The 11,956-nt window shown below is 47.1% G+C and overlaps 1 protein-coding gene across 1 annotated transcript; it reads left to right on the forward strand.

Annotated features, from left to right (window-relative positions):
• The first annotated feature begins 3,363 nt into the window (after nucleotides 1–3,363).
• SMIM8 (small integral membrane protein 8) lies at nucleotides 3,364–10,661 on the forward strand. The gene is made up of 3 exons (XM_075923852.1): nucleotides 3,364–3,594; nucleotides 7,104–7,261; nucleotides 10,288–10,661. The coding sequence occupies exons 2-3, from the start codon at nucleotides 7,127–7,129 to the stop codon at nucleotides 10,444–10,446; spliced, it is 294 nt and encodes a 97-aa protein (XP_075779967.1). The 5' UTR covers nucleotides 3,364–3,594; nucleotides 7,104–7,126; the 3' UTR covers nucleotides 10,447–10,661.
• Nucleotides 10,662–11,956: the final 1,295 nt, after the last annotated feature.

Raw genomic sequence — 11,956 nt, forward strand, 5'->3', positions numbered from 1 at the left:
GATGGCTTCTAGCTAAACATAAAATAGCTTCTACAACTCCCCCCTTTTAGCCTTTTAAAGGCTAACCATGAAACCGTTTGGGATGGTGGCCCACAAACAAGCTGAATTAAAATACACAACTTCAGTTACATTAATTGCATAGCTGAAGTTGAAATACCTTAACTCAGCTTTTGGCACTGTCCACACTGCGAGAAGTCAAAGGAAGAACACTCTTCTTTCAACTTCCCTTATTCCTTGGGGTTACAGCAGAGTAAGAAGCCCATTATTTCAAAATTATTTTATGTAGACGTGCACTGTTATTTTGAAATAATGCTGCTGTATAGACATGCCCTGAGAAAATAAGAGTCCAATTAGGAAATCTGTTCACAAAACTAAACAACAGAATGAGGACATGAAAAGATTTAAAGGATGTTCAGGAATCTAGGATAATAGGACAGCTGTTTAGGGACATGGAAGTTGAGCCTCCCTGCCCCATCATCCCCCACTGTCCTTAGTCCACCCTCCCAGCATTCACCCTATCCACGCAGAACCCACCATTAGAACAGCCCTCCTACCATATCAGCCCCGCCCTCCTCACTTCTGCCTCCCTGCAGCCTTCAGGCCATTGTTCAGTTCTCCCAGTCTCTGCTCTTCAGAGTTCTTCACCCTCCTTAGGCCTGAAGGGGCTGCAGTAAGATCTCCTTTCCCATGTCCCAGGCTGGCTGGGGAGCAGCTGCCCAGGGCTGATAGTGGGAACTCAGGCACAGGGCTCACAGTGATTTCTAAAAAAACAAACAAATGGTCTGCTAGCACCTTATAGACTAACAAAACATGTAGATGGGATGATGAGCTTTCGTTGGCACAACCCACTTCTTCAGATGACCAGAGTTAAAGTACCGTAAGTTAAATTAAGCCTCGCTCATGCCAGAACGCCCAGGTGTCAGGATTTTCTTTTTTGGATATGGCTGGAATTTTTAATGCAAACTCATGAGTGAGACTTAATTTTACTTGGAAATCATGTCTCTCGCAATAAATTTGTGAGAAATGGCACATCTAGACTTGCAGTCCAGCTAACATAGGGGACAGAATGCCAGAAGGGGTATCACAAAAGGATACTTGTCCAGTTTTATACTAGACCCTAGGAGTAGAAACTGGGGTTTTACTGTGAAAAGTTTACTGATGCTGTCAGAACAAAGCTAATATTATTTCTTAGGTGACCATATGTCCTGTTTTGGCCAGAACAATTCCTTTTTAAGCCCTGCCCAGGCCATCCTGACTTGTTAATCAAGTTGATCAAGTTGTCAAAAGCAATTGGGACAAATGCTCACTTTTGTCAAACAAGTTCAGTGTGGAGGCATGTGAGGGGACCTAGTGTCGATGCCAGCCCTGTACAGGAAGGGAAGGGGGCAAGGCTTGGATAGCAGCAACCTCCACTCCATGTGGAAAGGAGGGGGACTTAGGTGAGCAGCTTGGGGCAGCCCTGTGCAGAGAGGATCAATCTAGCCTCACCTGGTTTTCCCTTAGGCTTTGGGAAATATGGTCACTAATTATTTCATGATTTTGAGAATCCCAGAGCTGTATCTGTGTGTTGAGACTAGGAATTGCAGCTTTTCCACATTTCTATTGAATATGGCATTTATTTTCCTTAGATGGCTTCCAACACCCCCACTAAAAAGAGAAGTATTCTGGCACTGCTGTAATGGACAGTCCTCTTTTTGGTTGGTTTGTCCCCCATCCAGTACTGGAACAAAGGCAGATGTGTTTTTGTCTGGTATCAGATTGAACTCTGCGCAGTTCTACCTCCTACCCACATGACCTCATACACATGCTGCATGAGAGGTCAGGTGTGAGAGGAGGGGGAGCAGTGTACTCTTGAAAACGATGCCCCCTATGTGACATGATCTCATACACACCGTATATCCAAGGTCAGTCTTGCAGCAGACACAGGCCCATGCCATTATCAGAAGTGCAGGAATGTGCAGAATTCCAGGAACATGTGAGTGGTCACTTGATCCTTTGTCTCAGGATCAAGCTTAGGACTGCTAAGAGGGTGAGACTGCTGTGCTACCAATTGTACTAAGCAGCTTCCTGATACAATGCTGGTCACTGCCATCTGGAATGTCAATAGCATCTCATGTTCAATTCAGGGGCAGGGTAAAACAAGACAAGCTTCTGATAATCCACCTAGACTAGAGGCAGACCCCACCCCCCTGCCTACCTCTAGAGCTGCTCATTTAGCTGCTCATTTAGCTTCTCATCTTGCTGCAGAGAACCACTCCATCTCTTACTCGGGCAGGGGGGAAGCTAAGGGTGTGTCTAGACTACCGAGTTTTGTCGACAAAAGTGGACTTTTGTCGACAAAACTATACCAGCGTCTACACTACCGCTGAGTTCTGTCGACATAACGTCGACAGAACTCAGCAGTTTTGTCGACGCTGGTATACCTCATTTTACGAGGCATAACACCTTCTGTCGACAGAGTCCTGTCGACAGAAGGTGTTATTGCCTGTAGGGTTGCGTCCAGACTACGGGGTTCTGTCGACAAAGCAGCTTGCTTTGTCGACAGAACTCAGTGTGTCTGGACGCTCTTTGTCGACGGAAGTTTTGTCGACAGTATCTGTCGACAAAACTTCCGTCGACAAAACGCGGTAGTCTAGACGTACCCTTAGGGAAAGTCATTGCTGACCAGGAATTGAACCTATGCCCCAGCCCGGAGAGCCCCAAAGCCTAACTCCCTTAAGCAGTGGTTTTCAACCAGGGGCACGGCCCAGCACCCCTGGGGGCAGGTTTCAGAAGGGCTACCAAACATGGACTGCATTAGACTTGCCAGAGCCCATGGCAGAAAGCTAAAATCCCACCACACACAAGTGCAGCCTGGGACCCTAAGCTACATCACTCAGGACTGAGGCAGAAGCCTGAGCAACATGGCTTCACAGTTCCCGGGAGACTTGCCCTGCTTGCTACCCCTTGACACTGGCCCTGGCTTTTAAATGTAGAAAAGCAGTTGGCGTGGCACAGCAGGGCCATGGCGTTTTCATGGCACTGGGGGAGGGGGGCGTGTGGAGACCCCTGCCCGAGAGCGCCAGGGACAAGGCACGAGCGGCTCCCCCTGCACAGACTGGCAGCAGCAGGAGGGCTCAATGCGATGGCGGAGCGGAGACAGGGCTCGCCCGTGAAATGCCCCAGGAGGCCGCAGGCTGGAAAGAGGAAGGGACCAAAGGAAAACAAGGCAGCTCACAGCCCTGCCCAGCACGGGAGCAGCCTGGGCCCGGGTGCGTCCCGGCAGCCCCCGGGCCACAAGGCTCTGGCTTGGAGCGCTGGGGGTTGGGCACGAGCCCGCAGCCCGAGCCCCCGGGGGAGGCGGCTCACAGGCGGCCCCTGTAATGGAGGCGGATGAAGCCACGTGACAGGGCAGGGCGCAGGCCGCGAGCCGCTGGGTGCCGGGCCCTGGCCTTGTGCGGCGGCCCGGCCGTGGCGGGGAGGAGGGACCTCAGCGGCGCCGGCTGCTGGGCAGCGCTGCCCGAGGGGGCGGCGCCAGGCACCTGACCGGTGGGCGGCCCTGCGGCCTTGGCTGCGGCGTCTCTGCGCCCGGGCCCGGCTCTGGGCAGCAACGAGGTGAGTGCAGGGCGCGCTGCGGGGAGCGGGCGGGACCTGCCCCAGCCCCTTCGCCTTGTCTCCAGTCTGCGCCCCCGCGCCAGTGTTTTAACCGTCCCGTCCGCCCAGCGCTTAGCCCAGCTCCCCCTCCCCCGCCCCGCCTCTCAGCTGCCTGCCTTTGCAGCAGCTCGGACCTTTGGGGGCATCGGAGAAGCACGCAGTGAACATTTGCAAAATCTGTCTGCCCAGGCCCGGGGAGTGTTGTACAGGCCCAGCTCTTCTGTGGGGCAGGGTACTGAAATGTCCTGTCAGTGCTATTAATTAAAAGCCTTCCCCAGTGCTGGGGTCTCCCTCTCCTTCCTCAGATTAGCCAGGCTTTGGACAGGTCTGAATCTTGTTCTTTACAGTCCTGGTCAGAAATTACTAGAAGGGATTTAAATTAAAGTGTTTTAAAAATATTTGAGTCTGGTTTAAGAAAAAAACCCAGATTCCTATGTATCAAAGTGATGAAGAATTACCCATTTTGAGTGTGACCATGCCAGTCCTTACACCTAGGCTGTGTCTACACTGGGCCACTTATTCCGGAAAATCAACCGCTTTTCCGGAATAAGCTGTGAGCTGTCTACACTGGCCCTTGAATTTCCGGAAAAGAAACAACGCTCTACTGTACAAAATCAGCCACTATTCCGGAAAAACGATTCTGCTCCCGCTCGGGCATAAGTCCTTATTCCAGAACACTGTTCCGGAAAAGGGCCAGTGTAGACAGCCCAGTAGTCTTTTCCGGAAAAAAGCCCCACTCGCGAAAATGGCGATCAAGGCTCTTTTCCGGAAAAGCGCGTCTACATTGGCCACAGACGCTTTTCCGGAAAAAGGGCTTTTCCGGAAAAGCAGCCTGCCAATGTAGACGCTCCTTTTCCGGAAAAACTGAAAACGGAATAGTATTCCGTTTTAAGCATTACCGGAAATTCATGCCAGTGTAGACACAGCCCTACAGTTTTTACATGGTGCCAGTATCAAGTGGATGCAAAGTACCTTTAGCGATCATTGAAGTCCTTGGGAGCTGAGGATGTCATTCAATCTTTTGCTGGATCAGGCTCATTTAAATTACTAATGGCCCAAAACTGTAAAGTCCTGAACCATGGTCAGCTACAAGAGGCCAGGTTTAACAAAACATTTAGATCAACATAACTATCTCACTTAGGGGTGTGAAAAATTCACAAGCGGTTAAGCCAAACACCTGCCGTAGATGCAACTACATTGACCAAAGAATTCTTCCATTAATCTAGTTCATGGGTTCCCAAACTGGGGGGCATGAAGAAATTACAGGGGAGGGGGCATGAGGCGACCCAGCCACATACATCCCCGTCAATACCACCCCAAGTTTTGCTACTATTTTTTGGGGCGGAGAGGCATGAGGGTTTCTCAAAAATCAGAAAGGGGGCATTATGCTGAAAAGTTTGGGAACCACTGATCTAGTTAGTGCTGCTGCTCCAAGAGGTGAATTACCTACATTGACAGAAAAATAACTTCCCTCAGTACAAGAAGCATCTACTCCAGGGGTGGCCATAGGCCAGATGTGGCCTACCCCTGCAGTAAAGAGCAGCTTCACACTGCTCAAAGCAGCTCTCTGCATTTTGGGGGGGAAAGGGATGAGGCTTGCCACTGCGCTTGCCCCCAACACAAGCTTTCAGTTCTTATTGGCCAATTTCTGGCTAATAGAAGCTGAGAGATTGTGCTGTGGATGGAGGCAATGTATGAAGCCCTTCCCCTTTCTCACTGCCCCATTTCTCCCCTCTGCCCCAGTAGAGATCCACATGTAACAGCCTAGGAATGTAATACGCTAGTCGATTAACCAATAACCAAAAGCTTATAGACTACATGCATTAGATGCTATAGACTACATGCATTTCCTGCCCCCCTTTGCCAGTAAATTTTTTAGCAGGCTGGCTAGCAGCCTGGCTCAGTCCTGGCCTCCACCGGCTCAGGGACCTATCCCTGCTGCAGCTCTGCATTTTAAGCGTATTAGCAGGGCTCGCCGAACTACGGCGAGCCCCTCTCGCCAGTTGTGCTGTCTGGCGATCTGCGTATGCGCAGATCGTTCTGCACTTGTGCAGATCGCCCGAACTCGGCTCTTCCAGGTTACGATCTACTCGCCCTGGGCGAGTAGATTGTATCATTTGTTGAGCCCTGCATATTAGGAGCCAGGCCAGCAGACAGCCTGGCTCAGTTATGGCTTGCGTGGGGTCTGGGAGTTCAGGCCTCCCCCTCCATCTGGATAAGGGCTGGTGCCACCCCAAGCTGTGCAACAGTGCGGGGTAACAGGCAACCAGCCTTTAAGGGGAGCTGGTTTTTAAATGGGTTCCCCTTGTGGACCAGCTCCCATCTGGCACCCCATGCTGCTGCCTCTAATAAAGGCAACAGTGGGGATGGAGTGCACAGGCTGCCAATCTCATCCCCAGGGACTATAGAATAGTTGACTAACTGATAAAAATTCATGAGGTTAATCGACTATTCAATTAACCGATATTTAACATCCCTATAATAGCCAGCTGCTTTGAATAGCCTGGGGCTGCTGACAGGCAGGGAGCTTGCCTTAGGGTCCCATTGGGCTGCTGCCTGGGAGCTGCTTAAGTAAGCGCCTCCTAGACTAAGCTTCCTTCTGGCACCTCACCCCCTCTAGCACCTCAACTCCCTCCCAGACCCTGCCCCCCCTTACACCTCTCCTCCAGACCAGAAGCCTCTCCTGCACCCCTCCTGGACCCTGCACCCCAATCCCTTGTCCCAGGTCACCAACCAAACCCTTTGCACCTTATCCCCCTCTGTCCCAGGTCACAATCCCCTCCTTGGACTCCATATCCTCTACTGTACCCAGTCCCCTAACACAAGCTTCTTTCTGCACACAACCTCCATTACAGACCTTATACCCCCTCTGTAGAAATGTGTAGCCCTTGACCACTTACTAAAATCTTGGAGTGCCTCCACATTAAAAATTATTGCCCACCCTGATCTGTATTGTGCATTTACTGTGAATAGTTACAGTGCTGCAGCTCTGCTGTTTTAGTGCTCTGGTATAGACATGGCTTAAAATGGAGTTGAATGCTGAGGTCTCTGGGATCTGGCTGTGAGAACTGTTTAAGTAATGTTAGCTGACTTGTCCTGAACATATTTAAAGATATTTCATGGATTTGGGGTTTGACATTAATTTTCAGTATGAAAACAAGTCGCAATTTTGGCCCATTTCGGAATACAGTATCCAAACCAAATAAGATGATGAATACCATTCACTAGGGATCAAAAAGACAGTGGCTCCCCCAAACTAAATTCTTAAGGTAAAGAAGATAATGTACAGAATCACCAGATGTAGGGGACCAACAACCAGTTATCCAAGTTTGAGTGGCATAATCTTGAAGCACCAAAGACAGTAGTTGGCATGAGCAAAGAATATAATGCTGAAACAGCACTGGTCTATGAATCATTAATTATTTTCTTCAAAATCAGTATTAAAAATATATTTTTAATCTTATCTTTAGGTAACGACGCATCTTTAATTAAGATGTCCTCAGCACCTGAGCCACCAGATATTAAAAAAGAAGCACCTAAAGAGAAAGACAGTCGAATTCCAGGACTCAGAGGTGTCCGAACGACCACCCTGTTCCGAGCTGTCAATCCAGAGCTTTTCATTAAACCTGTAAGAAACTACTTTAGAGACAATATGTTTAAAGATGCATTTTTGAGAAATTTAAAAAACAAAACCCCACATTTAAGTCAGTAGTGTTATATGTACTACCTAAGAATGCTATAACTGAAAAATAGTTTTCACATTTTTCTAGTTTGATTACTTTGTATAATGGATAACACTGTGTGTAGTCAGTTTCCTCTATATACAGGCAGTCCCCAGGTTACGTACAAGATAGGTACTATAGGTTTGTTCTTAAGTTGAATTTGTATTTAAGTCGGAACTGGCTCCAGATCCAGCCGCTGCTGCTGAAACTGACCAGGGGCTGACTACAGGAAGCTGGAGGCAGAATTGCTCTGCCCCCAGCTTCCTGGAATCAGCCACTGATCAGTTTCAACAGCGGCTGAATCTGGAGCCTGGGACAGAACAGCTGGGCTGCCAGGTAGGTCCCTGCAGGACCAGCCCGGCAGCACCCCAGCTGCTCTACCCCAGGGTCCACAACAAAAGCCTGGTCTGCTGCGCCCCCTCCCCCCCCAGCAGACCAGGGACACGGGGAGCAAAGCCGCAGTGGCGGCGGGGTGCCGCGCCTCTGAGGCTTTGCTCCGGGTGTCCCTGGTCTGCTGGAGGCAGTCCCCAGCAGACCAGAGGCACCGGGAGCAAAGCGGCAGCGGCGGCGGGGTGCCGCGCCTCTGAGGCTTTGCTCTGGCAAAGCCTCAGAGGCGCGGGACTCCGCCACCGCTGCGGCTTTGCTCCTGGTGTCCCTGGTCTGCTGGAGACGGTCCCCAGCAGACCAGGGACACCCGGAGCAAAGCCGGGGAGCTGGGGAGGCCAGAGCAAAGCCTCAGAGGCGCGGGACCCCTCCGCCTCCCCGGCTTTGCTCTGGGTGTCCCTGGTCTGCTGGAGACGGTCCCCAGCAGACCAGGGGCACCCAGAGAAACTTTTCTTGCCCCAGAGGTCGAGGTGGCGGGACCGCTGCGCTCTGGGCGGTCCCGCTGCCTGCGAGCTCCGGGGCGAGAAAGCCCCGTTCGTAAGTGCGGATCCGACATAAGTCGGATCCACGTAACTCGGGGACTGCCTGTACTGTGAGACTGTTTTTGCATATAATGATAGGGATTCTGTGAATCTGCTGTTATGTAATTTGATGCATTAGTTACTGGAAGCTTCTCTTCTATGTTTAAAGGGGGTAAAGGAGGATTGAAATATTATAAATAAAAGTCAGAGGAAAGAACAAGTGTTTGCTTTAAAAAAGTAATTTTTTTTTCATTTATGTGCCTCAAACTTGAGAGACTTCTCAGAATTTAAGATCTGCAGTGTTAGCCTACTTCACCACTCATTGCAGAATGTTAAAAACCAGTTACCACTTTTTATGGATGGTTTTTAACTTAATAATTGTTTAAAACAACATTTGTTTTCATCTTGTTAAATAGCCGTGGATAGGTTAAAGCCAGCCAGCACATTTTGCTGATCTGATATTATGGCACTGGCCCTGGCAGCAGCTAGAACATTAGTTACACTTGAACCTCTTTAATCTAGGAACCCTGGGAAATAAAAATATCCTGGATTATAGAATTTTCTGGACCATGGGTGTTCATTATTATGAAGGGTAAACAACGTCTATTACTAAAGCTTTTGTATGTACAAACCATTATAGAGTACTGTTCACGTATAACATATCATAAGATAAATCCTTAATGCACTGAATTTAAATTGTTATTGGAGTTGGGGGTGCAGGGTCTGGGAAGGAGGTAGAGTGCAGGAGCATGCTGGAGGTGGGGGTGTGGGAGGGAGGAAGAATGCAGGAGTGTGCTGGGCGTTAGGGTACAGGAATTACTGCCAGTGGGAGTGGCTGGGACATTGCTTGCTGGGACATCCTTACAGTGTGCAGAGCTCCCTATGTCCTGTTGGAGATCTGGCACTCTCATCCCCTGCCCCCTCCAGCCCACATCTCTACCCCGTCCTGCCCTCCTACCCTAGCCTGCTCCTGCACCCTTCCTCCTGCTAAGACCTCCACCCTCAGTCTGCTCCTGCACCCTCCCTCTTGCCCCAGACCTTGTTCTTTCTCTCCCAACCTGCTCCTGCACCCTACCATCCAAACCCTGCATCCGTACTGGGAGTAAGTCCTGAGCCTTGATGCTGTCCCTTACCCCATGAGACTGGAGCTTGAGGGGAGTGAGGGAAGTGTCTTTTTTTTTCCTTTTCTCATTTAGAGGCCACATCTGTGAAGGTTTTTTTTCCCCCCTCCTCATCAGGGGGGCAGGTCAGTGAGGGGGTTTTGTTTTTTGTTTTGCTTGCTTCTCATTTGTGAATGGTTCTCAGCTGATTTTTCTGTGGATCAATGGTCCCTGATCCAAAAAAGGTTCCCCACTCCTGGCCTACAGGTTGAATATGCCAGCTAATATTCTTTGTTACTATATCCTTTTTTCTAACTAAGTAAGGGAAATTCTGTTTGACATCTGCACAGCCCTGAGACATTTGTAAGATGGTACAAAATGAAAAGGCAGAATTTAATCTGCTTGATAAAAGCGTGTTTTATTACAATTTGTAAATCAGTTTTAGATAAATAAAATTCTTTTGGCCAGAGCACAGTGTATTGCCCAACCAGTAAATCTAAATTGAATATGTTGCAGAAAAGTCTTTATCACCTTTAGGAACTCTGCTTCTGGCCAATCCATGAAAAACAATATTTTGAACTGTGGGGGTTCAGAACATTGAATGTTGCCACACAAGGTCTCTAGAAAGGGGCCAGGAAAGCATTTCTTAACTTGATGATTGTTTCATATAAAGTATGTTTATCCTTTAAGAACATATCCTCTTCTCCTTTCTGAAAGCAAATGGCCTAAATGGTAGTCACCAACATTGTCAATTTGTGTCATAGCTGTTTGTATAGGTCTCTAAAGTGGCAGTGGTGTTAGTGCCATAAAGAGATGTCAGAGAGGACCCTGGTCACTTGGCATGACATGAGCTAAAAGCTTGATGTATATGATGGATCAAAAAACCAAAATAGCTGGCTAAAAGTGCATAATAATTTCTTTTGACAGAACAAACCTGTTATGGCTTTTGGACTCATAACAATTACCCTGTGTGTGGCCTACATTGGCTATTTACATGCAACGCAAGAGAATAAGAAGGATCTCTATGAAGCTGTTGACGGTGAAGGAGCCAGGTATATGAGGAGGAAGACTTCCAAGTGGGATTGAAGAAGCTGCTTAATAACAGAGAAAAGAGAGAGGAGTAATTGACAATGTAGGCATCTGATTTGTTAATGTTAAATTAGGTGACTAACTGTTCTATGCAATTTTTTGAATGATGTATATAAAATTAAGTCCCATTTCCATTCCATTTTACAATGCCATACCTGTATCTATAAACTTTACAGAAGACATACACAGTAATAAAAGGGATAAGAACTGTTGTCTGAGTTGATGATTACTAATTCATGTTAGTAGATATCTTTTATGTAGATAAAAAGAAATAAGTAAGTGTGAGGTTGAAACTACAGTGATAAGTGACTAAAAAATTCTGTGATAGTTCAATTCATATTTTTATGGTCTGTTTTGGTTAGAAGGAAAGCAGTTTTAAAATTCAAGGCACAATTTAAGAAGAGGTAGTTTGAGCTGCAAAATATATATGTTTTTCATATCGCAAATAAAGATATTTTTAAAAAAATGTAAAATCTTTTTTTTTTAAATCTAGAATTCTGTAAATATTGACCTAAAACAACTATTCAAAATGATAATTTACTCTGTTATACAAATCCTTTGTTAGGATGTCCTTTTCTGTCAATCTTAGTGATTGGTTAATTTATAAATTAGTTTAAAAACTATTTACCTTCATTGGAAAACATGTGCCATCCATTTCTTGTTAGTTACTGGAATCAGGGTAGTCTAAAATGCACAAAATTTTAAAATGGTGGGGGGTATTTTCTTAATATAAAATATAGTTTATGTATTTTTATATTAATGAAATATACAAGTTAACCGTAATTCAACCTCCCTGTGTATCTATGTTATGACCAAATCTTTAATTACGTGATCGCATACTTTTTTTTTTTACAGAACCATTACCTCTTTCAGTTTCCTAATTTTTTAGTGCTTCACTTTGCAACCTAAATAATTTTCCTTAAACATAGCTTTTTCTGTCAATTTTCCTATGTTCTCAACTAAGCCAACTGATAAAACTCTATAGAAATTCTGTCACATGATGTCATACTGACACTCATATGGATCATCAGCAGGGTTGGAATCCACTGTACATTACTCTGCCATGTGATCTAATGGTTGTCTGTCATCCTCTGAAAAGACTTGCACTAGATGGGAAGGAGGTACACTTTTCTAGATATTTGTTGACAGCAAAGGAATAGTGAGACAAGAATTTTGTGTTTCATTCCAAGCCTTAATGATCACACAGTCTTCTGCCCATTCCTCGTAAGAATGACCCTTTATACCCCATCCACTCCAACCTGGCCTGAACCTTTTTTTCTCCCTCCTCTGGGTCCTTGTCCCAGTTCCATTGTCACCTAGCCAGTCCCCCTCTTCACTCCTAAAATATTTGGTTCTGGTCTTGCCCATCCAGAATCTGTCCCAGCCCCTCTCTCTCTTCCTAGTGCCCATTCTCCCCCTGCACTCTGGTTCCTCATTAGAACTGCCTCCTCTCCCAACTCAGCTTCTTTTCCCTGTCCCATGCCCAACTAGTAATAAGTTCCAATCT

Source organism: Pelodiscus sinensis, chromosome 3 (genome assembly GCF_049634645.1).
Source record: "Pelodiscus sinensis isolate JC-2024 chromosome 3, ASM4963464v1, whole genome shotgun sequence".
NCBI lineage: Eukaryota > Metazoa > Chordata > Testudines > Trionychidae > Pelodiscus > Pelodiscus sinensis.

Excerpts from the sequence above, each read along its gene's own strand:
- SMIM8 (XM_075923852.1), top strand. The coding sequence starts at position 7,127 with ATGTCCTCAGCACCTGAGCCACCAGATATTAAAAAAGAAGCACCTAAA. Across the intron at positions 7,262-10,287 it reads CAGAGCTTTTCATTAAACCT|AACAAACCTGTTATGGCTTT; the intron begins GTAAGAAACTAC and ends TTCTTTTGACAG.